The following is a 27,122-nucleotide window of genomic DNA, read 5'->3' on the forward strand; positions in this document are numbered from 1 at the left end:
TTTCAATTCACAAAGATTGGAGGGGGGGGCCTACACAGAGCTATCATAGAGACAGAGAACGCCCCCCCCAACTGATAAATGAAAGAACAGCCTGGACATATAATTCAGGATACTATTTTTAATTTATAAAGTTAGGGTTTAAAAATTTATAAAGTTAGGGGTATAAAAATATACAGAGCTTTCTGGGCGGGGGAACATCACCATGGTCAAGAGAGGGACCCCTCTCTCTTTCCCTTCCCTCCCCACTCCCAGGACCCCTGAGGCAGATGTGGAAACAGGCAGTGCAAGAGAAGAGGCTTCTGGGCAGTGTGAAGAAGCAAGCGTGGCACTTTGCCCCAGGGCAGAAAGGAAACAGGGGTGGTGAGCGTGGCCAAGCCTCTTCAGTGGCCAGGAACGAGCAGGAGGAGGCTCACAGAAGGATGGGGGAGAAGAGACAGCTTTGGCAGTAAAGGGGGACTCCAGAGCACCGTGGAAAGACAGGCAGCAAAACTGCTTGCGGACAACCCCAGCCTGATCCTCCAGACCTTTACAGCTGGCTCTGGAACCACTTCAGGACGGGCTCCTTGTTCGCAGCCACCCACTGGATGTTGGCCTTCGTCTTCTCCAGGGCCTGCTCCAGTGCTCGTGTCCCCGAGCCAAAGCCGACATCCGCATTGTCTGCCTTGAATTGCTCCAGCTGCCGAGAGGGAGAGAAAGCAGGCAGGGGGTCGTCACTGTCATCATCGGAGAGTGTGAGGAAGTGGTCAGAATGCTGAACTAGGACCTGGGTGACTTGGGTTCGAATCCCCCCCCCCACTGAGCCATGAAGCTCACTGGATGACCTCGGGGGCCAGTCCCAGTTTCTCTCAGCCTAACCTACCTTGCAGGGTGGTTGTGCGGAGGAATTATCTATCACATTTACGGATATTCCACCTTGGAGGGGAGGTGGAATATAAACAAGCAATTGTGGATTTTTAGCTAAAAAGTGCTATGTGCGTTACACTGGGGTAACCAACACCATCCTTTGCTACGTGAGCAACCCATATGGAACAGAACCCATTTTGTTTCATAAAGAATTAGCCCGCTTCTTAACACTTAATCTTAAATTGTTGGGACCTGCTAGTGAAAGGCAAGGAATACATTTAATAAGAAAAAGAATGAACACAAGAGTAGCCACAGGGGTGAGTGGAGGGCGTCATTAAAATATCCTGTTTTTAAAAAAAATCAGTTGTTTAATTTACGCTATAACCCTTATAGCCCTTGTGGCTGCCCAGGGCAGGTTGGAAGCCCCTACTTCAAACAAGTGGAGGACAGATGTGTTGGAATTGGGGGAGGCTGTTGCCCAGGTCCATGGGGCAGTTTTGCAGCACCCCACCAAGCCTTGGGTGTTCTGAGGAGTGCCTGGCATCCTTTGGGTGATCTGCAAATGGTCATGGCTTCTGGCTCATCAAGGTGTTTGCCCCCTATCCCACCCCACCCACCCTCTGCACAGCCCTCCCTCCTGCTCCTCCGATTGTATATGGTCCTTACCTGCTGGAGCTCAAAGTTAGAAGCGAATCTCTGCGTCACCGCCTGGATCAGGTTGGAGAAGGAGAAGGAACCTCCGCCGTACCTGGTTTGGTGCGTAGGTGGGCAACGGGAGAAAAGGGTGAGCCTGGACACACACACACACACAACCAATGCTCCTCCCCTGTCACCAGCCCAAATCACCCCACTCACTGGTTAAAGAGCGTCTTCCAGTTGGCCCGGACAAAGTCCCACACAAGGCCCTGCCCAACCACGTTACGGGAGATGCTGATGATGGTGGATGTGGCATCCTGACGGCGGATCTTCGTGGGGTCCAGCGAGAACTCAAGGTACCTGTGGAACCAGATGGGGGCAGGTCCTTGAGCTAGCACCACTGGCGGCAACTCCAGGGGACCCTGGGAGGGCTGGGCACCCACAAAACCTCACCCCTGCCCGACCTCCCCTAGCACCACCACCGCTGCCTTACCTCTGGCATTCAGGTGCCCCAGTGGCAACTGGGCCAGGGCCTGCACCTCTGCCATGGGCCACTGTTGGGGCCTGCTGCAGCTGCGGGTGGAGACTGTGTGGCAGACAGAGACAGCATGGTGGAGGCTCAGGCCCTGGTTCAGGCGTTGCTGTGGCTCTGAAGCGCATGTGCTCGCACTGCGCTGCAACGTAATCCCATCGCAGTGAAGGCGGGCCCAAGTTGGCGCCACTGGCTGCCACCTGGCTGAAGCCTGGCCCTCACTCCACCTTATTCAGTCCTCGAAGACCACATCTCCCCCTTGCCGCTTGCTTCCTGGGAGTGCATCTCCCAGGGGAAAGGGGGCCACAGGCCTGACCCCTGTTCGTCCCTAGGCTCTGAAGAAGTCTGGCACATCCTCCCCATCCCCACCTCCACCCTACAAGGGCCTTGTCCAGCTGAGGCCACCTCACCTCTGGAGGATCCAGGACTCCTTGCTGCAGGCCAAAGCAGAACGGAGCTTGTCAGCCTCAGATACCACGGTGGCTTTCAGGAACATCTGCCAGCCAAAGTCCCAGGCCTCCTCCCCACCTGTAGAAATGGCACTGCAGTAGATGGCAGAGCGCAGGTTGGGTGGGATCCTGAAGGCAAGAATGAAGAAACTATTCATTTTTTGCATGCATGTGTGTGTGTGTGTGTGTGTGTGTATTAAATTTCTGTTTTACAATTTAAAATACTCATTTTACAACCTTAAGAGATCAATTTTTTGCATTTACACCCCAGTGAATACTGTATATTCCTGCGTATAAGACTACTTTTTAACCCAGGAAAATCTTCTCAAAAGTCAGGGGTCGTCTTATATGCTGTGTTGTATTTCTTCTACGGCGAGTCCTATTTTATGCTACTATTTTACTGCTGTTATTAACAGATCCTATTTTTAATGGATTAATTTTTTAATATATTGTTTTAATCTTATTGGTGTTTAGTTGATTTTTAATGATTTTTAGTTCTTCTATTTTATCTTTGTTTCGCAATTTTTATTTGTAAGCCGCCTTGAGTCCTGGTCCAGGAGAAAAGTGGGATATAAATAAACAATAATAATACAGTGGTGTCTCAGGTTAAAGACGCTTCAGGTTACAGAACCTTCAGGTTACAGACTCCACTAACCCAGAAATAGTACCTCCAGGTAAGAACTTTGCTTCAGCATGAGAACAGAAATTGTGTGGCGGCGGTGGCACGGCCCCATTAGCTAAAGTGGTACCTCAGGTTAAGAACAGTTTCAGGTTAAGAATGGACCTCCAGAACGAATTAAGTTCTTAACCCAAGGTACCACTGTACTAATCTGCAAACCACTCTTAGGAATGTATTTGTTTTTGATTAAGTGGCATATAAAACTTGTTAAATAAATAAACTAAATTAATGATTAGCTGGCAAAGGAGCAGCTGAGGACACACGGATCACTCTTGTGTCCTGAGATCCTGTAGGAGTTGACTTTCTCTGCAAAACGAAACAGATGCAAACTTGTCCGACTGGCCTAAAAAGGCACTGCTGTTACACTTTGATCTAGAGGATTTGCCTCTTTGATGCAACCGTGTGCATGCTTACTTGGAAGTAAATCTTTCTGTGCTATGTGCGAGATACTGGAAATGATGTATCTGATTGCAACCTTTACATTTGGAAAAAGCAAGGGTCACTTCCACGCTGCACACTTAAAGCACGTGGCTTCCTGCAAAGAATCATAGGGACTGTAGTTTCTTAAGGATAATGGGAATCATAGCTCTGTCAGGGGTAAACTACAATTCCCAGGATTTTCCGGGGGAAGCAGTGGCTGTTAAAGTTCTACAAATGTGCTTTCATTGTTTGGTGTGGATGTGACCCCAGACCAGCCTGAGGGATTGGCCTGCTCAAGGGACGGGGTCTCCCCAGAGGTCTGTCCTGGACCATTCAGGCACAGCCACAAACACTTACGGATTATTGGTGGAATTATTCATCCAAGTGTTGAATAAGTCACTGGCCAAGTTCTGGCACTCAGAGATGCCAAAGGAGCAGGCTGTGTTGATGGCGGAGATCTCATTGTACCTGGGCAGGGAAAGGAAACTCAGGAGGTTGGACTTGATGAACCTTGAGGTCATAGAATATTGGAGTTGGAAGGAGAGTCCACAACCTCCCGAGGGAGACCATTTCACTGTCAAACAGCTCTTAGTGTCAGAAAGTTTTTCCTGATGTTTAGTTGGAACCTCCCTTCTTGTAACTTGTAGGCATTGGTTCGAGACCAACCCTCCAGAACAGGAGAAAACAAGCTCGCTCTATCTTCCACTTGACAGCCCTTAAGGTACCCTGTTTCCCCTTTTTTAATACGTAGTCAGAAAGTAAGCCATGGCAGGGTTTTTAAGCATTTGAGAAATATAAGACATACCCCCAAAATAAGCCATACTTCCGCTCCGCGGAAACCAACCCCCACAGGCACCTCCACTCACAGAGTCACTCCATACAGCTGGCACTGCAGGAGCGCGATCAGCTCTGAAGTGGCGCTCCAAGAGCTCCGCTTAACAGCTGATCACGCTCCCGCCTTGCTGGCTGCATCCCCGCGCTCCGCCTTCTCGTCCATCGCCGCCCTGCCGCTTGTGTGCTTGTCGCCACCGCTGGGCTCATTGCTTCTTCCTTGCCTGGCCTGGCCAAGGAGCTTGGAGCGCCCTGCAGCGGCAGGCGGAGCGCCTGAGCCAGCGGCCTCTGCCTGGCCCGGCCTAGGATGCCTGCTGCCCCGCCACCCGGAACCAGTGGCTGCTGCAGCGCCGAGCACTCAAGAGAACCGAGCAGCGCCCTGAACCAGCGCCCTGAGCTGTAAAAACTGTACCGGTAATAAAAAAATTAAGACATCCCACCGAAAGTAAGCCACCCTGTGTTTTTTTGAGGAAAAAAAGTTATAAGACGGTGTCTTAAAAAAGGGGAAAGACGGTATTTGAAGATGGCTATCATATCTCCTACCAGTCACCTCTTTTCCAAGCTAAACCTACCCAGTTCCTTTCAACCATTCCTCATAAAGCTTGGGTCCTTTCCAACATTTGGAGATTCTCTGAGCTAGAGAGAACAGCAACCCAGGAGGCCTCCTGGCTACAGCTTGGACCTGGAAATCCCAGGCACAGTGTGTTCCCAGCTTGGAGCACGATTCCTTGGGCACAGAGGAAGCCTCTCAGCCTTTTCCTCTGCCACTGTGAAATGATGGGATGGAGGCTTATCTTCTCACCTGCCCAGGCCCAAAGTGAGAGCTGGAGAGAGTAGCAAGAGGCAACAAGAGTTTGGGGATGCCTGGATTAGCCAAACCTGCTCAGCCCCTCCTTTGAGGGTTCTCCTGCCACAACCAAGCCAGTTGTCAACCACAGCCTAGCCCCTCCAGTGCCCCCCTGACACCTTCCCCTCGTTCCAAGGAAACTCACTGGTCCATCAGGCCAGCCGGGACTTGGGTCCAGTTAACAGTGAGGTTCTTATAATAATTGAACAGAGGAGTGACCTGCTTCTGGATGTATTTCTGCAGAGGGAGAGGAGAACAACACAGCAGTCATTAGGCAACCTTCTCTCTAAGAAAGAAATGGGCCGATGCCTGCCTTTTAGCCCCCTGCCCAACTCCATCCCTGATTAGCACTACCGGTAGGCTCGAAATGCCCTTCCCCATTTGTAGGGGGAGGCTGGGGGGAGTTCTCAGAGGGTGCAGGAGTGACAGTCTCTCCCCCTCCCTCCCAGCCCACCTGGTGCCCCTCATCCCCGGAACCCCCACCCATGCCCACCATGACCAGAGCTCACCTGCATAGGCCCATACACCTGGCTGCGATCAAACATGAGCTGGAAGTAGCCTAGGTTGCTGAGTGCTGCACTCCAGGGCAGGTAGTCTCTCTCCTTCCCCAGGTAAAGGGTGGTGTTCAGGGCCAGCTCCGTGCTGGTGTAATTTGCCCTGGAAGATTGAGACCGCTTGGGGTGGAGGGTGTGTGTGGAGCAGGCTGGTGGAGGCCCTCCCCTCCCCTGCACAGTTCAGCAGCCCTGCATTTAAGGCCACCAAGACCACAGGAAGTCATTGCCCACCCCCACCCCACCCCCATAATTCTTGGATCAAAACCTAACCCAGAGTCCTGCTTGCAATGTCAGCAGTGAGACTTATGCAGCCTTTTGCAACCTAGAGCCCTCCAGGTGTTTTAGACCAGTGATTCCCAATGAGGGTGGTACACTGTACTCCGGGGGGAGGATTGCCTAGGGGGTACTAAGAGGCATGGGGTTAGGGTTAAGTGGGTGCTGGAGGTGTAAGTGACTATCAGAATTTGAAAACCTGGTATCACTGGTTCAAGTCCATCCATTTTGTTGAATGGATTAAATTAAATAGTTTACACTGAATTTTGAATAAATGTGCAGTTACTTGTTTCCTCGTCACTTCCCTTCTTGCAAAAAGCCTGTTTCTTTGGGGAGAGCAGCTTTGGTTGTGCAAAACTCCCAGTCAACTATAATGAGGCAATCCAAATTTGCAAAGATGGGACTGAATCCCATGCAAAAGCTGCAACAGCCTGAAAGTGCCCATAATCCAAAACATTCGGGGGCATCAGGATGTGGAAGGCTGGCCCAGGAAGATGTGAAGCTCCTGAGCATGGGCAAAGTGCCCTGCTGTCCCAATGGAATTTTGCAAGGGGAAATTTCTTGGCAGACAAGCTCTGGCATCTCACACTCTTTTGATTTTACACAAGAGCAGACGTAAGCCTGGGTGTCTTGGAAAAATCAGAGCATGCACACTCCACATAAGTGGGTGGGGGTATGTGCGTCAACCCCAGACTGGCTTGCCGGTTCCAGAGGCCAGCCCAGGAAGGACCGGGCAGGTTGGACCTGAGAGCACCAACAATAGCCACTTCTGCATCCAAGCAGCACAAGAACCCTGCTGTATCCTCATACGCCACCAGAGGGCACTTGGACGGAGGTTTGGCTTGAATGGGGTTGCGGGTGTATATGGAGATTAGTGACTCCCAGATACAGGGGAGCTGTAGGTAACCCAAAGTCTCACCTGGCCAGGTTGAAGGAGTCATCAATCAGCTGAGCACGGTTAAGAATTGGGATTTTCTGGAAAACAGCAGAAGCTCCTGGTCAGGATAGGAGGAACAGGAAGGAGGAGCATGGCTGGTAGGAAAGGGAGAGGGCAGGAAGGGAGCTGAAATGTTAGAGCAGTGGTTTTCAACCAGTGTGCCATGGCACCCTGGGGTGCCTTGAAAGATGGTCAGGGCTGTCGCAGGCAACACTGGCCTCTGTCCCTCGTTCCTTTCCTCCCTCCTCTGCCTCCCAAAGGCTTGCACAGCTGTTTGTTGTAGCAGCCCTGGCTCTAAGCTCCGCAGGCGAATGGTGCTTCTGGGAGGCACCTCTCTTTGGGGTGGGGGCAGCTCAGAGACCAGGCACGGCAACAGCAGCTACCCTCGGGACTCCCAAGGAGAGAGGAGAGGAGACGGGGCTGAGGGAATGCTCCACAAGGGAGGGTGTGTGGAAAAGGGTGAGAGGCTGCCAGCTCTGCAGGCGGGGGGGGGGGACATAACTGGGCTCCTGAGCCCCACAGGGGTGCCACAGAAAGAATGTACTGTAGTTGGTCAAGGGAGATGTGGACTCAAAAAGGTTGAAAACCTCTGTGTTAGACCAAGCCAAGTCCAGCCATAGGGGAGCCCCACCCCACCCACCTTGCAAGGCCTGGTTCCCACATTCGCCCGGGACTCATGATGAAGGCAGAACACTGCTGACATTTCCTGCTAGTTCAGAGCTGTGGACCAGTCCCTGGTTTGGGGCTCCCAGTCTGTCTGAAACAGCCTGTTTCCCTTTGTGCTATGTCACTTAGATTGTAACCCTGAGAGCAAAGACAGTCTTATAGTACTGCTGGTTGTGGTCAGCTACTCTGCGAGCCATTTTCAGCAGAATAATTCCCTCCCACCCTTGATTTTACTGTTTTACCTTTTGTAAACCACTTTGATGGTATGTGCTTTTTTTTTTACAATCAAGTAGTGTATAAATTTTATGAAATAAATAAGCAATACTGAGTCAAGAACAGTATTCACACACACACACCTCCATCAATCACCGAAGTGAATGGCATTTCAAGGACTGCAGGGGTGGCGGGGGGGGGAACCTTTGCCTCACAGACTCTCCAGTTAGACCTTGAAGAAGTTGAACTGGAGGAAGATGGAGACCTGCCTGGGCTCCTGGCTGCGTTCAGATGAATGGGACCCTGGTTGTGTGTAGAGAGGGGGAGAGGGGAGTCCAGGCCTGTGGCTACCTGGTGGTCTGTCTTCAGCTGCTCCAGGAGCCTGTCCCAGTTCTCCTGGTCATAGTTCACCCGGAAATATCCTGTGACGTTAATGTTGAGGAGCAGCCACGTGTTAGGATCAGTCGCAATTGAGAAGTTGGAGTTCTGAGCTGCAAAAAGAGAGAGGGGTCAGGGGTGAGCTTGTGTGTGCCCTAGAGAGGCTTGTTCTCCAGAACTCCCTTCCCCCTGCCAAAGTGGGCTCCCCAGCTCCATTCAGAGTAGCCCAGCTACAAAGTGTGATTCCAGGAAAGATGGCTAGAAAGGTGGAACAAGGCCACCCCAAATATTTGCCGCCTAGTCAGATGAATGCGAGGTAGACGCAGACCATTGAAGGGAAACAGAGAGCAGGGGCAAGTTGCCCTCTTGGACAAATTGCCCTCTTCTCTAGCTAGCCAGGGAATAGTATGATGCCACTTTTGCCTACTTGACCACAAAACTTACTTAAAAGTCTCAACCAAGCAACCATCTTGCAAGGTTGGGGTGACCCAGTATTTTGGTCTAAGGCCTAATATATCTTTCCCTACAGACCCTCCCGGGTGCTAAGATCAGCAGAGAGGGCCCTCTTGGTCATTCCTCCACCCTCAGAAATTTGTGGGGGTGGCCCAGTGTGTTGAACCAAAGGTGAACTGTTCTGGACGCTCTGCAAACACCATCTCAGTAGTCAAGATAACACCATAATTAATTGGTAGTTGTTGTAGCAACAAACTCATATACAGTATGTTTATATTTTTTGCTAACTGGCTTGCTTTGTTGTTATCCTTATCTATGGGCTGAGCTCTGAGCCCAGAAAGGGGAACTATCTGTAAGATTTGGGTAGTTGCCACCTGTGGTCTCCTCTAGTCAGGTGAAGCGATGCGAAGTCCTAGACAAAGTGACATATACTGCTTTGTGTATAAAAAAATGTATGAATGTTTGCTTGGGTGAGGACAATCTGTCCCCTTGCTGAGGTGCCCGTCCCACGTCTGTAAAGGCTAGAGACCTGGCAGGCTGATTTGCTGCAAGTCTACACCCTTCTTCTTAACAAAACACTAGAACTGGTCATTCTGGCATTTTGGGCATCCTTCTTTGTTATCCTGCACCCTACCATGAGGCCTCCTTTGGGCCTGCGGTTCGGAACACCTGGGGGAAGAAGGCATTCTCTGTGGCATCCCGTAAGTTGTGAAATTCCCTCCCCACATAAGTGTGCCTGACTGGTACCCTTATTGCACAGCTTGTATGCTGAAGATGAACCTCTTTAACCTGGCCTTTCACACCCAAGATACATGTTTTCAGGACCCGCCCTACTCCTGTGACTGCAATTTAGCTATTTTAAATATTGAATATTGAATAGTTGTAAGCTGCCCTGGGGCCTGTTGGTGAAGGGTGGGTAATACGTTAAAGGAGGAGGAGGGGAAGGGGAAGGGGAAGAAGGAGAAGGAGAAGGGGAAGGAGAAGGGGAAGGAGAAGGAGAAGGGGAAGGAGAAGGGGAAGGAGAAGGAGAAGGGGAAGGAGAAGGGGAAGGAGAAGGGGAAGGAGAAGGGGAAGGAGAAGGGGAAGGAGAAGGGGAAGGAGAAGGGGAAGGAGGAGAAGGAGAAGGAGAAGGGGAAGGAGGAGAAGGAGAAGGAGAAGGAGAAGGAGAAGGAGAAGGAGAAGGAGAAGGAGAAGGAGAAGGAGAAGGAGAAGGAGAAGAAATTATTATTTGTACCCTGCCCATCTGGCTGGGTTTCCCCAGCCACTCTGGGTGGCTTCCAACAAAGATTTAAAATACATTAACAGAAGGAGGAGGAGGAGGAGGAGGAGGAGGAGGGGAGGAAGAAGAAGAAGAAGAAGAAGTTGTATTCAACAAACTTTTACCCTTTGAAAATTAATGGTCCTCGGTTAGCTATGGCCATGAATTTCAGTGGGCGTATTTTGAGTAAAAGTCAGTTGAATGCAAGAATAATTCCAGCGACATCCCGGTAAAGCTGGGAAGATGGTGGCAGTGAAGGGTACCTGTTGTGCTTGTGAGCCAGTACAAGCGTATTGCATTATCTGACTTCATCGAGGTGACAGGGACGATCCAGGTGTAGCTGCAGAAAGAGACAGACAGGTGTGTCCTCTCTTGTCCTGAATCAAGCAAAAGGTCTCTTGGCTTCCAATAAGGAGGAGGAGGAGAGTGCTCTGGCCGGGGAGTCTAGTGATGCCCTGCCAGGAACTGCCAATGGCCACAATGCTCTGGACACAAGAACACTCTTTCCTCCAGGTCTTTCTGGATTGGATGTGGCCTTTCCATGGAGTCTGCGGCTCAGGGCTCCCTACTTACTTGAATTCTGAGGGTCGTTCAACAACAGATGTTTGGTCCAGCAAGAAATGCTTCTGAGTGAGGCTCCCAGTAGCGGTGTCCACAGTCAGCACTGGGAAGCCCATCTGCAAGGTCCACCGGTCCATGATTTCTTTGACTGTGCCAGGGAGTTCAAACTTGTCTTGATCTACTGCCTGTCCAAGGGAGGGAGTGTTAATGAGGCACAGGGATTCATAGCAAAAAAAGAAAAAACCAATCAAGGAGACTTGTTTAATGAGGCACAGGGATTCATAGCAAAAAAACAATCAAGGAGACTTGTGGCAACGTAAAGCCTACCAAACGCATGATGGCATCATAAGCTTTGTCAGATGCAATCAATGCAAAACACTCAGCTGTGGCTTCTGTTCACAGTCACACACCCCTTGCCAAAACTCTATGTTGCTTCAAGGTGCCCTCCTAGGACTGAACCCTCCAGCCCCACATGAGCTATGGACGGACAACCAGGAAATAACCCAGTTCTGTTGAAAATCCCAAAGGTAATATTTAAGGGGAAAGGGCAAAGCTCAGCATCTGATTTGCATGCAGAAGGTCCCAGGTTCAATCCTCAGCTGAGAGATACTACCCTCCTGGAAACCCTGGCGTGCTGCTGCCAGTCAGTGTAGACAATACTGAGCTAGATTGACCTAGACTCTGACTTGGTATAAGGGAGCTCTTCCTCCCCTTTTCAGCCTCCTCCATCAAGTCGTGTGCAGAGGCAGAAGGAAAGTCTGTTGGCACAGGGTCACATACCAGAAAGAAAGAGTGCCCAAGGATAAAAGCTACCATGAAAAGCTCTCTTCTTCCCTCCCTCCCTCTCTGGAGAATGAAGTCAGTCCGGTATTTAGCATAGAAGACACTGACTTGTTCAGCATCACAAGCAAAGGAAAGGAAAGTCTCTGCCCCCAGCAGCTTGCAGTCTAAACTTCAACAGTGAGAGATGTGACTGAAGGAGGGGAAAGGGTGGCAAAGAGAAATGGAAGCAGGTCACGGTCACTGAGGCTCCTGCAGCTGGAGAAGAGGCTGGTGGGAGCGGAAAACCTAAGGCCTGGAAGAAGAGGCAACCTTTGAGGGAATATGCAAAAGGAGAGCGGGCTGGGGGGAGGAAGTGGAGAAAAAAGAGAAAAGGTAGAGCCAATTAAATAAGCAGGAAGGGTGAAGATCAGGCATCCCCAAACTTCGGCCCTCCAGATGTTTTGGACTACAATTCCCATCTTCCCCAACCACTGGTCCTGTTAGCTAGGGATCATGGGAGTTGTAGGCCAAAACATCTGGAGGGCCGCAGTTTGGGGATGCCTGGTGAAGATCATGGGGTGGTGGATATGACAGGAACAGAGCAGAAAGAGAGGGAGGCTGAGCTTTCCTCTGATCCTGTGGATTTCCCTCTTCAGCCAAACTTAATACCTGTCTAAGTGGGCAGTGCCCAGGGCAGGAGGGCAGGAGATGGGCTGACTGGCAGCCCTGATGTAGGGGGACGTGCTTAAAACCTATTGACAGCAAAATGCCAGCAGGAGAGGAGGATTCAAACTGAACTCAGGGTTTGAGCAACGGCTGTGCCGGGGGATGCCAAATGCGCAGCTGTAAGTTGTTACACACAGGGAAGCAGCACTGAGCAAAAAGCCCAAGAAAGGGAGCTGCACTGCAAAGGAGCCAACTGGGCAGAGTGGACATTTGGGCCCAAGGAAGTCAGTCAATGCAACCATCCTGCATAGCTGTCAAGTTTTCCGTTTTCCCGCGAGGAAGCCTTTTCAGCATAAGGGAATTTCCCTTTAAAAGGGGGAGAACTTGACAGCTATGCCATCCTGAGGCAGGCAAGTCCAAGACCCAGGCAGCTGTTGGACCAAGGCACAGCCAGCCTTGGCCAAACCATGCTCACTCAAAGACCTGAGTTCAGTTCTTGGCATCACCAGGCCAAATGCATGCTTGCTGAGGAGAAGTCAATGGCTTCAAGGAGAGCTCCAAAGATAACCCATCCTCGAGGGTGGGGGGAGAGGCTGGAGGAAGGCCAGGGGAAATATATTTGGCCAAGGAGTGTGTGTGTGTGTGTGTGTGTGTGTGTGTGTGTGTTTCCAGATGTTTCTGAGAATTCCAGAAATTAGCTAAGAGGATGACTGTTTTCCCGCTGAAGACAAAAAGTAACTGTGTTCTTATAAATAAGGGTGGGTTTTTGAAAATGGATTAGGCAACTTCATGCAGGACAGCTAACAATCTAGTGTTTAACAACCTTGTGTATGTGTGTGTATGGACTCATCCAGACTTGCCCTTGCCCCCGATGCTTTTCCCCAGGGAAACCCAATCTTTACTGCCAAATCAGAGCAAACGTCAATCGAGTTTTTCCCAGATTGATACTTGCACCGATTTATTGCTAAAGAGGGTGATTTCCGGGAGAAAGCAGCAAGAAGGGCAAAACCTCTCAGACCTGTGCATAGAAAGTGCAGGACAAGTGGGAAACCACCGAGATCCGCAGGGCAAGTCTGGATGAGCCCTGTATTACCAGCACGTTGTACAAACCATCATCTAACCAGGATGCAACAATGGTTGGGAGACCTATGAAAGCCCCTCCTCCATCTTGGAAGAAGGCTCACAACTACCTGCAACTGAGAGAAGTAGCCTCCAGACACTGCCTGGCCAGGAACACAGGAAGCTGCCTTTTACTGAGTCCATCTAACTCAGTATTGTTTACACAGACTGGCAGTGGCTCTCCAGGATTTTAGGCAGGAGCCTCTCCCAGCCCCTCCCTGGAGACACCAATGGGTATTGAACCTGGGGCCTTTGACTTGCAAGGCAGATGCTCTTCCCACTGATCTATGGCCCTTCCACCCTAACTAGAAGCAGGACGGACGACAGGACGTACCAACTGGAGGTGATGCCAGAGGTCATTGTAGACGGTGTTTCCATATGCGAAGGCCTTAAAGTATGACTGCAGAGAGAACAGAAGGTGAATGAGAGAGAGAGAGAGAGTCTGACACCCCCCACCCCAGCTGCCACTGGGCCCTTGGGAAGCTCATGCCTTTGCTCCATTAGAGTTTGCTGGGGAGGTGGGAACGCACAGACCCTCCCCTTTGCTTTCCCAGGTCTCTCCCCACCCCACACGCCCCATCCCAAGGCAAAGCAGGGGGAGGAAGCACCAGCCCAGGGCAGTGCAGGTATCACTGTGAATGACCCAGCGCTTGCCAAGACAGGCCTTACCTGCAGCCCCCTTCTGAAGCGGTCCTCAGTGAGGAATTCGGAGAGCATCCGTAGGACTGAAGCTCCCTGTGGAGAGAGGAGAGGGCAGTGAAGGGAGAGGCCACAAGATGTCCTCTCCCACCCATGGTGGTTCCACGCCCATATATAAATCCCAAAAGCCAGGCTTGGATATTTCCACGAGCCCAGGTAATGCAGGTGATTCTCTCAGAACCACCACCTTTTCATAGGTGGGTGGCCCTCTGCCAGTCTTGGCTTTGAAGTACCAAGGGAGAGACGGTGGCGGCAGCCGCTGCTCCCAACTAAATTCTCTGCAGCCAAAGTTGCCCCACCTGGGAAGGGAAGAGAGGCAGGCACTCCACCTTCCTCCAGACCCAACCACCCAAGGCACACTCACCTTGCTGTAGGCGATGGCGTCAAAGACTTCGCTGATTTGCGCCGGCGTGTTGATCTCCTCTTCGCGGAAGGAGAGCGGGTGCGAGGAAGCCAGTGCGTCAATGGCCATCACACGGTACATTTCGTTGGAAACCATCAGGTCTTTCTGCAAGTCAGTTCCCAAAAATCTCATGGTCCATCCTCACAACAAACGCTCTCAGGTAAGAGTGTGTGGCGAGGGACAGTGACTGGTCAAAGGCTTTATGGCTGAGCAAGGATTCAAATCTGGTTCTCCCTGGTCCAAGCTCACTGCCCACTAATTACATCCCTTTCTACCTGGAAAGGGAACCCCTCATGCTCTGGGGGCACTTCCTGTGCCACATGGGAACCCCTTCCATTGCCACAACATAAGGAAGAGACCAGCTCCTCCCTCGCTCCTACGTGGACTGCATCCACACTCTGCCTCTGTGTGGGTTTATTTTCATAGAATCATGGAGTTGGAAGGAACCAAGAGGGTCATCCAGTCCAACTTCCTGCAATGCAGGAATTCTTTTCTTTTTCTTTTTCTGTCCAAGCGGGGCTTGAACCCTGAGATCAAGAGTCTCATGCTCTACCAACTGAAGCTAGCTCTCTTTCTCGAGCCAGCTTAATTCTTAGAAGCCATGAAAATTATAGTTTTGTGGAGAGACCGCAGCTGTGTACACCATGCATTTAAAGCACACGTACACACCCCAAAAAAAGAATCCTGAGAACTGTACAGTAGTTTGTTGAGTGTGCTGGGAATTGTAGCTCTACGAGTGGTAAGCTACAGTTCCCAGAATTCTTGCGGTGAGGTGAAGGTGCTTTAAATGAGTGTATGAAGGAACTTATCAGCACCTTCAGAGAAATACAGGGACCTTGAGGTCACTTGGAAGCAGCCATCTTTGCTTTCCAAGGTGAATATGTCTCCAAACCCCCCACTACCCAGCCCTCTTCTTTTGCCAGCTACCTTTGCAGAGCTCAGGCTGCCTGAGAAGGACCGGGAGCTGCATTATTCCTCAGAAGCCTCCCAGCACCATCCAGCCCTGTTCTATCTCACAAAAGCAACTTACAATATCCCAGAGAGGCTCCGCCGCATCGGCACCAAGATATTCCACATAGGATGCAAAGCCCTCGTTCAGCCACAGGTCATTCCACCAACGGAGGGTCACGAGGTTCCCAAACCACTGGGGGTGGGGAAGCAGGAGGTTAGTCAGCCTTGAAGCCCCCTCAAAGACTCCCTCGGTGCATGGTATTGGGCGGGTTTGAAGTGTGTCAGGTGCCCAGCCAACAATCATTCTCATGGGCTGGGAGAAGGCTTCAGAAAATGGCCAATGAGAGTGAAGAGGGTCTGTTGACTGAGTAGGGGTTCCTGGGAAGAGCCCTGCAGCTAGACCAGAACACAGCCCATCCTGTCCAGCACTCGGATCTCCCAGTGGCCAACCAGGTACCCCAGGGGAAAGCCCATCAACAGGACCCAAGTGCAAGATCCCCCTCCCCACTTAAGTGGCCCGTGTGGTTCCAAAACTTTTAGAGAGTACCTGATGGGCCACTTCGTGAGCGATGACCGTCAGCACCCGCTCCTTGTTCCCAATGGAGGAGAAGAGCGGGTCAAAGAGCAAGGAGTTCTCACGATAGGTCAACAGCCCCCAGTTCTCCATGGCGCCAGCATTGAAGTCCGGGAGGGCGACCTGGTCTGAGGAGAGAATGTCCCATGAACCAGGCTGGGACCACCAGCCAGGCTTCCACAACTGGGAGTCAGTTGTCACTCCTAGGGCTTTTTACAAGCAGTGCTGTGTATATTAAAATTCACTTGTGAACAGCACTATCATACTATAAAGAGTTGGAGGGGCTGCAGACCTGCCCTATCATTCAACCACAGGGAACTGAAGTCCCAAGCAAGGTTTCCCCACCTTGCTGCCTTCCAGGTGTCTTGGACTACCTCTGTAATTAGCTGTGATTCCTGCATTGCAGGGGCTTGGACTAGATGAGCCTTTGGGTCTCTTCCAAAGCTACCATACCGTCATCCTATTAACTTCCATCAGGCCCAGCTGGCTACTCTAGCACAGCCAAGCTGGCTGCAGCTGATGGGAGTTGTAGCCCAAGACATCCAGAACATCCTAGGTTGCTCTAAGCATGGTCTGTGGAAACATCATAAGTTGAACAGTCAGGATAAGGAGGTTATAAGAACCAAGGAAGGCCCATCTGGTCCAGCATCCTGTCCTTACAGAGGCCAACCAGATGTCCCAATGTGATGCCCAGAAGCAGGACCTGAGCGCAACAGCAGCAGCAACTCTCCCCACTAGTGATTCCCAGCAACTGCCATTCAGAGGCATTTAATGCCTCTGACAGTGGAGATCAGGCTTCAGAATAAGCAGGAACGAATCGTGAGAGCAGAGGCGGATTTAGGGCAGCTTGAGTGGTGTGGAGGTACTGGGCACGCAGCCAAAGAGAGGGTCTTCTCAAAGCCCAGGAATCGCTTGCCCAGCTTCAGGGAAGGAGGTGTGAGGGCTCTGATAGGCTCCTAGAGCCCTCCTTCCTAAAGCTGGGCAAGCACTCACCAAGCTTCGAGAAGGAGTAAGGAGGGCTCTAGGACCCTGCCAGAGCCTTGCATGCCCTTCCCAAAGCCCGCTCCTTGTTTCCTTATTTACTAAGCTTAAGCCACAAGGGGAGGCCGTCAAATGTTGGCCATGCACAGGGCAACATATTACCAAGGTCCACCTTACCAAGGTCATTTTCACCTTCCTTGACAAGGGTTTCTCTTCTTTACTGAGATCCTGTTGCAGGCTCCCCCAGCCCCCGCTACCTGCTTCCCACCCGAGCTGCGCATCAGCCCTCCCTCCTGCTTCTGCACCAACCTAGTTTGCTCAGCGGGTAAGGTGTGGCGTAATGCTTCTCAAAGAAATCCAGGATGGGTCCAGTGACATTGATGCCATAGTCTCCCTGGCCCTCTGCAATGGCTTTGGGGCGGCCCCAGATTCGCATCTGAAACGGGATAGGGATGTCTCAGCAAGGATTGTCAGCGGAGGACCAATCCTGGGTGGGAGCAGGGCCTAAGGTCCCTGCCTGGAATAGGTGCCCCAAAATCGCTCCGAGCAAGGAGACCTCCCGAGGCCCTCAAGAAGGAGGCGCTCTCCCCCACTGCCATGCCTACCGAGACGTTATTCTGCTCTCCGGGCACATAGACAAACTGGCTGACAATGAAAGCAAGCAAGTAGGTTGACATCTTGAGTGTGGGATGAAATACTGTCCGGTTCCAAGGCTGTCCGTCCAGCTGCATCTGTGTGGTGCCTAGAGTATGGGGAGGAGAAGAGACCATAAATCTGCTCTGCTGATCTTGCCCAAAGTCAAGACCCAACCATGACCCCTCTTTGTCTCCAAAACCCCTTAACTTTTTGCCTGCATTTGCAGTTTCTGGAGTCCAAGGCTCCCAATCCCAGTGCAGTTAGTAGACTACATTGTTGGACTGAAAGTAGCCATTCACCTTGTGAGTGTCAGCAGTTAACACCAGGCAAACAGGCATTGTTACCCCAGAGAGAAGGAGGAGGCAGGAGGGTCCTGCCCTCAAATGACAGCACCCAGCTCAATGCTGGAAGTCGAGGCTGTGAGTTACTCTTACAGTTCCTTAGCTCTGTGGCTGAGTCCATTCTGAAGCAGGATCCTCTCCCTGCAGCATATTTTTTCCAGTTCCCCTCATTTGCTTCCCTTTCTCTCATTTGGTGTCCTCCACTCACTCGGTGTCCTTGGCACATTTTGGGCAGCTCCCAACAGTGAAGGCTGAGGTGGAATTACTGTTAAGCCCATTAACAGTGAGGCCAGTGTCAACTGAGCACAAGCCTGGGAAGAACCAGTTAAAGAGGAGCCTGACAGCTGACTGTACCTATCCATATAGTACAAGGAGGGGTCTGACAGGCAGAGTTTAAAAAGGGGGGGTGAGTCAGTTGTGGTTGGTTGGATGAGAGAGGGTGAAGTGCTGGTGTGGCAGAATGATTGGGTAGAGGATGAACAAGTTAGATGACATACCCTGTTTCTCCAAAAATAAGACGTAGCCATAAAATAAGCCGTAGCAGGATTTTTAAGCATTCCAGGAATATAAGCCATATCCCAAAAATAAGACATAGTGATAGGCGCAGCAGCAATGCCGGCCGCGGCAGGAGGAGGAGGAAAAAAATATGACATCCCCTGAAAATAAGCCATAGTGGGGGGTTTTGAGGAAAAATAAATATAAGACGGTGTCTTATTTTTGGAGAAACACGGTATCTGCCTATATAGCGTGCATCCTAATGGACTTTTTGGACTCTGCGTGGGAATTTGGTGTGAGCCTCTGTACTTGAGCTCCCAAGGGACACACACACACACACACACACACACACACAGGCTTCTTCCTTTCAGGAAGGCTGATTCAGCAGCTCTTGGACCCCAAACTTCTGGTGACTTCTCTCCCCCATTCCACTGGACACAGAGCCAAACACCCACACACCCATAAAAAGCATGTCCTGACTCCAGCCTCTGCATAATGGAAACACCACCCAGTACCTGTGGGAAGCAAGAGGCACCCAGTGTGGGCACAGAAACCTCCCCCCTCAGTCTCCTCCTGCTTCCAATCTGGCTCTCCCCTCCTGACCTTCAACCCATGCAGGGAAAGAGCAGCAATCTCTTGGGAGAGGAGGGAGGAGGTCATGAACACAGATGGGAACTGAGGAGGGGGAATTGGCAGGTGTGCTTCACCACCACCACCACCCTGTGCCAAGGGGAGTCCCTTTGCCCCACCCTCCCTTCACCCCCTTACTCTGCACAGGCATGTTGGAGAGAGCCACGTGGTCAGATGGGTGAATCAACACAATGGTGAAGGTGGCCTTCATGGCTGGCTCATCAAAGCAAGGAAAGGCCTTCCGGGCATCAGCCGCCTGCATCTGTGTTGTGGCCACCACCCTGGGAGGAGGACAGAGGCTGGTCAATGCATGTTCCCCCAGGTCCACCCACCCACCTGCCATGCCATGTCTTCCTGGTTTATTGAAACAAGGGGGCTTGTGTCTTCCCGGGTCTGCCCTGCTTCTTAGCTGCCCAGAGATTTTCAAGGCAAGTTGCAATGCAAACACCCACCATGGGAGGAGGTAGGGGAGGGTGGAGCTCCCCAGGTTGGGTGCAGTATCTGGAGCTCTTGAGAAGGGGCGTGGGGGGGCACAGCCCCTTTTCTGAGTCAAGTGGCAACAGTCTCCATCCCGACCTCAGAAGTTCCAGGCCTGATTTGGCCATTACCCTGTCCTAGAACTGGGGCGAGGGGCATTTCATGGGGGGGGGCAGTCCCAGAGCTCAACTCTGGAGGCTCGCAAGCAATGCCACCTAGTCACTCACCACAGTGGCACCAGGTTCCTGCTAAACAACAGGTTGTGGTTGTGGTTTGGGGTCCAACAGAGGCCCTAGGGAGGATACAGCAGGGAGTTGCAAAAGGAAAAAAGCAGCTGTGGGCAGGAAGGAGAAGCTTTGGAGTGGGCAGGAAGGAGAAGCTGGGGAGGGAAGGGTTAAACAGCCCCCTGCCTTCATCCGCACTACCACCCCTTGCTGCAATGTCCCACTCTGTGTGGATTTTCCTCCAGGTCCTTGCTAGGGATCTCTGTGGCTGCCCCCGAGCTGCAGGGTTGGTGACCTGGTGCCAGGTGGGAGGAGGAGCCCAGCCTGTCCTGAGCGCAGGTGGGTGCAAGGTAGCAGAGGGGGCTGGCTCTGGCCTCCCCCCTGCTTCAAATGCTGCTAACACAATCCAGTGTCTATAGCCTCCCCAACTCACATTGTTATAAGAATTTTAAGGTCTTAGATAGGTACAGTAATAAATGTGCATACATGTACAAGGCAAGCATGTACATAAAAATACAGTGGTACCTCGACTTACGAACAACTCGACAACCGAATTTTTCGACTTACGAATGGGGCAGTATAAACCAATGACTGAAATCAGTACAAAAAAGTCCTGAAACCATTTTGACTCTCCCAGATGGAGGAAATGGAAAAACCTTCCCATTGTCTCTTTCCTCACAAATCCTTTCTTAAGGGCACATTTATGATAGGAATAGGCTTGAGCCTGTGAGCTCAGGAACTAAGTATTTATCATTACAAAAGACTGGCCAGGCTCACCGGTAATCCAACATTAGCAGGTAAAATGCCAGACAGGAGATAAGCAAGGCGCTCAGGTTTTCTACCACTCTTTTCTATGATGCAGGTATGACATGTCTGGGGGGGGGTCTTGGGCTATACCCCTTCTGTGATGTATGTATGACGCTTCTGAGGGTGGCCTTGAACTGGAGGGTGGGAAATTTTAAATGTCTATATAAGGGCAGGCACGCTTTTGTTCGGGGGTCCTCCTTTTCTCCTATGGGAGAGAGAACACCCTGTTGCAACAGTCTTCTGTTCTTTTAAATAAATGATCAGATTTTGCTTTCTTGAATCCTGGTGTGGTCTCTGTCATTTTTACCAACCAGAGAGGAGCCTCAAACACCCGCGCTCCTTCCTAGGGTCCAGTCCTCCCTATGAGGCTGGGACCCCTTTTTGGGAGCAATTAATTCCTATTTCAGCACCCTGCCAGGCTTGTCCAGAGATCTTCCCAGACACGGAGACTGCTTCCAGGAACTGTATTTTCATAGAACCATAGAACTGTAGGGTTGGAAGGGACTCCAACCCCACCACACACATATAAACACACACACAGTTCCACCTACTTGGTAACCCCATCCTCCATGTATTCACTGCGATAGAAGCCAGCCAGGTCATCTGCTAGCTCCCCACGGAAGCGGCTCAGCAGCTCATAGTATGCATTCTGCTGGAGGCTTCCGCTGAGCTGCACCACCAGGTATTCAGTGTTCACCTCCAGCCAGGTCTGAGAGATGGCTGGTGCTGTGGACCCGTTTACCCCACGCAGAGAGACGAGGTACCCCTCTTGCTCGGTGTAGTTGAGCTTCTTGCTGTGGATGAGGATGAGGTCAGTGGGCTCCAGGCACACAAATTGCACCGTACTGTTGCCCGTGAAGACATAGAGGCCCTGAGCATCCTGGGTCAGGAAGGGTTGCAGGGTGACATCATAGTGCACGGGCTGGAGGGTCTTGGGTAGCCGCATTTGATTCCAAGGCTCCTTTGGGTCGGCCGTAGTGCCAGGGACACTGGGGGTGGCAGCACTAGTGGTGGTGGTGGTGGTAGTAGTGGTAGTGGTGGTAGTGGTGGTAGAGCTGGAGCTAGATGAGGTTGGGTCAGACACATCATTGCTTGACTTCTGCTTTTCCTCTGCGTAGACAACCGCCAGAGCAATGATGGTGGCCACAGCGGCAACCGCAAGGACGATCCCAACTATGCCCAGCGTCCTGCTGATGAAGAAGCCTTTGGCCATGGTTGAGGGTGCCAGGAGAGAGAATCTGTGAGAAAGAGAAGAAGGCAAGGACTTGCAGGCCTCTTATATGTGGGCTCTGGGGCTTTGCTGATCCTGGTTCATTAGTTAATCATCAAACAGCTGAGAGGTGTGCGAAGGTCACAGAGGCTTCCCAACCTTGCAGACAACTTCTTCCCTTGGCCCTGTGGGAGAGTTAATGGGAAACTGAGAGCCAGCAGCTTCAAAGTGCATGCAATCTTTACCTGCCTCTCTCTCACTCCTGGAGGGTGGGGCAGGGTGTGTGTGTGTGAATCCTTCCTTTTGTCTGCCCTAGAATCACAGAATTGTGGAGCTAGAAGGAACCCCAAGGCCATGCAGGAATCACCTGAATCGCCCAACTTTCAACTTGGACGACCTCTGATTTTAATGCTATTGCCACATCAGGTGTAATTTCATACAGTATATACCATAGCTGTCAAGTTCTCCCTTTTTTAAAGGGAAATTCCCTTATGCCGAATAGGCTTCCTCGTGAGAAAAGGGAAAACTTGACAGCTATGGTATATACCTCTATCATTCCTCTCTTTCCTCTCCTTCCTTTTTCTCTAAACTTCCTCTACAAAGCCTCAACCACAGTAATCTTCCCTCATAGGGATGTTGCTCCACCCCCTCAATCATTTTGATTGCCCTTTTCTGAACTGTTTCCAACTCTACAACAGCATTTTTAAGGTGAGGTGACCAGAAATAGGCAGTATATTCCAAGTGTGGTCATCCCATAGATTTGAATAAAAACATTGTTATATTGGCAGTCTTATTTTCATAGCATCATAGTTAACGCCTTCCAATGCCAGAATCACAGCTAAAGAGTCCCCAGCCCTCTGTTTAAAAACCACCAATGAAGGTTTGACTACCATTTTTTGAGGTAGTCCTTTTCATTATCAAACAGCTCTTACCATCAGAAAGTTATTCCTGATGTTGGAAAGTGAGCGAGGTCTCAGGTAAAGGGGATTGTTAACTAGGCTGCTAGAATATGCAGAACTTGAGGGTTTAACTTTAACACATAGAATGAGAGAACAAGAAGAACATATATTGAAAGAAGACTAGGAAATATTTACTGAATATATGGAAAATAATTGCACATCACTGAAAACGCTGACAGTATTAAGATAAATTCAACAGTGTGATTAATGTTTGAACAATGTAAAAATGGAGAACTGGTTTAAATGGGTATTGCAAAATATGCAGGAATGGAAGATATGTACAATGAAACATGGAAGGAGAAGAAGGGAAGTCACTGGATATTTAAAAGTATGTAAAATGTTTATTCTGAAATGTAATAATTGAAAATTTCATAAAAAAACTATTTTTTTAAGAAAAGTAAGTTGCCGTATTTTTCGTTCCATAAGACACACACACACCCCGCCTAAAAAGTAAGAGGAAATTCTGTGCGTCTTATGGAGCGAATGTGTGGTCCCTGGAGCCAAATTGCCCAGGGACTAAAGGCAGATCATGCTTCTTCTTTTTTTAAGAAAGAGCTAAAGGCTAACAAGAGAGAATGAGCCCATTGAAAGGAACCAGCTCAGCAGCTGATTGCAATAGATCAGGGAGGGAGTTAAGAGAGCTAGCTCCCTTCCCTACCCCTCCCGGCCCCTTGCCTAGGCCTCAATTGTTGTCTGCAGAGGGAGACATGTGGCTGGCTGATTAGATTATCTGTCTGGAAACTGTAGAAATGGGTCCCTTTCCTAGAGAAGCTGCAGAACTGTGAGTTGAACCCCATAAAAACAGGATTTTTTTCCCTTTGCAAGGAAACTCAGCAACTTTGAGCTGATCCTAAAAAATTGAGCTTGCCCCCTTTGCAAAAAAGATGCACAACTGTGAGCTGACCCCCCAAAAACAGGGCTTTTCCCATTTGCAAAAAAGCTGCACAACTTTGAGCTGATCCTTAAAAAATGGACCTTTCCCCCTTTGCAAAAGAAGTTTCCTCAAATATTTAGGGGGGGGGGTTGGCTAGGAGTTGGCTGCAATTCAAGAAAGCAAAAAAAATTCCCTTGTTTTCCTCCTCTAAAAACTAGGTGTGTCCTACCGTATGGTCAGGTGCGTCCTATGGAGCGAAAAATACGGTACTCCTAATGTTTAGTCAAAATCTCATTTCTTGTAATTTGTAATTTCTTGTAATTTGAATCTATATTGGTTCTGGTCTTACCCACTGCAGTAGCAGAAAACAAGCTCACTCCATCTTCCATGGGATAGCCCTTCAGATATTTGAATATAGAGTATTTGATATTTCAACCCCTTTCTTAATGATCACTAGCATGGAATTTGCCTTTTTCTCAACTGCCACACAATAGGTTGACATGTTTACCACGTTATCTGCCACAAACCAAAGATCAGTTCCTTGGTCAATCACTGCTGGTTCAGACCCCATAAACGAACATATTAAGTTTCCTCCGGTGTTCATATTTTGCTTACACTTTTGGAGAGATTCTTTTGGGGTTCCTCGCAATCCCTTCAGTGAAAGTAAAGCTTTTTGAAAGCCTAAGTACACAATGTCTACAGGATCACCCTTTCCGATGCCTGCCCTCAGCAACTCTGACAACATTATTACAGGACATATCTATGTTATCTGCAACATAAGGGGTTAATTCACCTCTTCTGGTGTGATCTGCATGTCATCATCTGCCACCTGTGCCTTTCTAGAGCCTGGATGGAACAAACAGGCCAGTCTCCACTCAGAAGAATAAATGGACAGAAATCTGGTGTCAGCAATGGCAATAACTAAAAATCAGCAGGGGAACATTTCTTCCTTCCAGGACACTCTGTAACTGGCTGTAGAGCAGCTACCCTTGTACAAAGGAGTTTCAAAAGAAGGGCCTGCAATACGAAACCACTGAATTGCAGTTCATTAAAGGTGCAGTGCTATCACTTGCTGTGACAAAGGTAGTTCTTTTTTTAGATGAATGGCAAGTGCTGATTGGCTTATGAGTGCCAAGATGCCTGTGTTATCAAGAACTTTTTGAGTGAATGGCCTCTATTAATACTTATAATCATCTGTACATTTTTTGTTTGCCTAACACTTCCTTCTGACCTCACTGCTTACAATCCCCTTCCCAACCTCGTATATATGTGCCTGCAACTCAAGGTCATCCTTCCTTCATATATCAGACAAAACAAGCTCATTAGTCTTTAAGGTGCCACAAAACCCTGGAGCAGGCAGAAGCTAACCATTTCCTGCACAGGACAGTGTCGAAATTGGCTGCCTGTATAATTATTAATTATTATTATTATTATTATTCCACCTTTTCCCTGACATGGACTCAAGGCAGTATACAGCTAAAGTAGAAACAGCTAAAACATAGAAGTTAGCAATCATTTAAAAACAATTAAGAATTAATGGAATAAACACAGAGAGAGATATCGCTGCAATAAAAACATTATAGCAGCAGGGCTTTCCTTAGAAACAGCCAGTTCCCAAAAGCCTGTTGGAAGAGGAAAGTCTTCACCTGTCGGCAGAAGGACAGCCAGGAGCAAACCAGTCTAATTTCCCTAGGAAGGGAGAGCCACCAAGAAGGCCTTCTCCTGCGTCCCTACCAAGCATTCCTATGAGGGTGGTGGGACCAAGAGAAGGCCCTCCCCTGAAGAGCCCAGTCAGGTTTGGATGAGGGAATACTGTACAGTCATTTAGACAGCCTGGACCTAAAACCATATATGGCTTTATAGGATTGAGAATGTTTTATGAGTTGAAAAACAGTCAGTTCCTTATGTATAAGAAAAAGCTATAAATGGTGGGCACGGCAGGTTGGGGGGCAAAGCGGGGTGGGGGCAAAGGATATCTCCTTGGGGGCGGGAACCATCTCATCTTAGTAGGAATGTATGGCTTGAGACAGCCCAAAATTTGTTTAAAATCTCAAGTTCCTTATTTATCCCCAAAACCTGGGAGAAAGATGTTTCAAGCCACCTTCCCCAGTCAGTTCCCCGCCAGATGTTTTGGACTACGAATCTCATTGCTCCCAGGTGTGGGTGTCTGTGCTACCTGGAGATGATGGAAGTCCAAAAGACGCCGAGGGCACCAGGTTGGGGAAGGCTGTGTTCAAGCATGTTGCAGGAAAAAACAGCGTTTTGAAATGCGAGTGCTGTGGGCCCCCCGAAAGGGCGCTGATTTAAGAGCTCCGGGGCACATAAACACTAGCTCCTTCTCCAGGCTGTTCCTGCAGCTCCGAATAGTAATAATAATTTATTATTTTGTACCCCGCCTATCTGGCTGGGTCGCCCAGGGGCACAGGGACCTGGGAGCCCACGTCAGCCTTGCGGAGACCCCATCATCGTCATCATCCGCTGGATGATCCCACACACCCCTCCGCTTGCCTACTCACCTTGACGCCCCCATCCCCAGGCTGGGCTCCATTCACAGCCGAGTTCCTAGTTGGGGCAGGCTGGGGCGTTCTCCTGGCCCACGGCGCCTGGCCTGCTCTCGGCTGCTCTCTCCAAAATCAGTCACAAGGAGAGGGCTCTTTCCAAAGCTCCGAAGGAAGTAGCCAGCCCTGCGCTGATCCCTCACCGTCTTAACCCCTGGGCTGCTGGGCGGGACAGAGGAAACCAGGATCAAGAGAGCACTGCCTTGGAAAGAGAGGGAAAGGAGCGAGGAGGCTGCCTCTGTCCTGGCCAGTCGCTCTCTGTCATCCCACATTTGTCCCAGGCTCCTGCTGCGCCCTCAACTCTGCCCCACAACGCTGGACGCACAAGCACACACGCCCCGGGCCCACCTCCTCTCCAGCTGCCAGACCGTCACATCTGGAAAGGATTTCAGCGGGGGGCAGGGTAGAGGCTCCTAAGTGCTGAAAGCAGGAAGGGGAAGCCTGGAAGTGGAGGTCCCTTTTCTGGGGAGGGGACGTTGGGAATCCTCGGGGTCGTTTTGCACGGCCTCTGACTGCAGGCTCCAGCGGCTCCGAGCTAGAGCAGCTTTCGCTACACACCCAGGGAGAGCTGGAGAAAAGGAGCCTGCGGAGGGACTCGCCTCTGGCTCCTCTCCCTGCTCAGGGCCCAGTTTCGGGCAGGCTGCACCAGCATTGCCTCCAAAATACCAGAAATCACAGCTCCCTGCCTTTGATCTACACGTTCCTTCTGCCAGGGACTCAGTGGCAAGTTGCTTTCTCCCAGCTTGAAATCCTAGTCTGTGAAATAAAGATGCTAGCAGCCCACCTCGCAGGGCTGTTGTTACAATAAACAACAGGTAATGCTCTATTTATTTAAAAGGCTGGATTAATGGGAAAGGAGGAGTGCAGTCACCACTAGAGCCCAGTCAAATGCACTAGGGCCACTGAAGGTTGGATCTGACTCTTCCCCCAAAAAATGGCTATGGGGAAAATGGACAAATCTTTCCCCTGGCTGGGGGAGTGAAAAGAGCTCCCTCCTAAGGCCCGATTCCAACACACACACACACACACACACACACGTACAGTACCTGGTCTAAGCAAGATTGTATGGCAGGCAAAAAGGCAGGCAGGTTGGTGCTCCCTGCCCAGGAAACAGCAGCTCCTTCCTAGCTGGTGTCCATGGCTGGAAGGGTTATTCTTATCCCTTGGCAGGAAAGTGGGGGAGCAGATGATGACCACAGGGAAATTCCTTCGAAGCCCTGTCATAC

General features: G+C 50.4%; 1 protein-coding gene across 6 annotated transcripts; it reads right to left on the reverse strand.

The window, feature by feature from the left end:
* Positions 1-103: 103 nt before the first annotated feature.
* Positions 104-27,030, reverse strand: ANPEP (alanyl aminopeptidase, membrane). Of its 6 annotated transcripts, none has more exons than XM_088657468.1 (21): positions 26,943-27,030; positions 20,847-21,533; positions 18,926-19,068; positions 17,291-17,427; positions 16,995-17,121; positions 15,678-15,832; positions 15,210-15,323; positions 14,141-14,284; positions 13,747-13,812; positions 13,412-13,477; positions 10,543-10,715; positions 10,233-10,309; positions 8,232-8,371; positions 6,984-7,039; positions 5,747-5,894; positions 5,383-5,474; positions 3,917-4,027; positions 2,422-2,589; positions 1,699-1,839; positions 1,510-1,591; positions 104-676 (listed from the first exon to the last, which is right to left on the reverse strand). In XM_088657468.1, the coding sequence occupies exons 2-21, from the start codon at positions 21,506-21,508 to the stop codon at positions 527-529; spliced, it is 2,952 nt and encodes a 983-aa protein (XP_088513594.1). In that variant the 5' UTR covers positions 21,509-21,533; positions 26,943-27,030; the 3' UTR covers positions 104-526. The 6 variants fall into 6 exon arrangements, with proteins under 6 accessions (XP_088513594.1, XP_060138606.2, XP_088513593.1 ...); XM_060282623.2 differs by having other exon boundaries at positions 20,847-21,690; XM_088657467.1 differs by lacking the exon at positions 26,943-27,030 and adding an exon at positions 26,245-26,473 and having other exon boundaries at positions 20,847-21,690.
* Between the last annotated feature and the right edge of the window lie 92 nt (positions 27,031-27,122).

The sequence above is a fragment of the Zootoca vivipara genome, chromosome 13 (genome assembly GCF_965207765.1).
Source record: "Zootoca vivipara chromosome 13, rZooViv2.hap1.1, whole genome shotgun sequence".
NCBI classification, from domain to species: Eukaryota; Metazoa; Chordata; class Lepidosauria; order Squamata; family Lacertidae; genus Zootoca; species Zootoca vivipara.

Coding starts and splice junctions, on each gene's coding strand:
- ANPEP (XM_060282622.2), bottom strand. CDS start 25,886: ATGGAGCCCAGCCTGGGGATGGGGGCGTCAAG. Junction 14,285..15,209: donor CGGAGCCTCTCTGGGATATT/GTAAGTTGCTTT, acceptor ACTGACTTGCAG/AAAGACCTGATGGTTTCCAA. Junction 5,475..5,746: donor AGGTGTATGGGCCTATGCAG/GTGAGCTCTGGT, acceptor CTCCCTCTGCAG/AAATACATCCAGAAGCAGGT.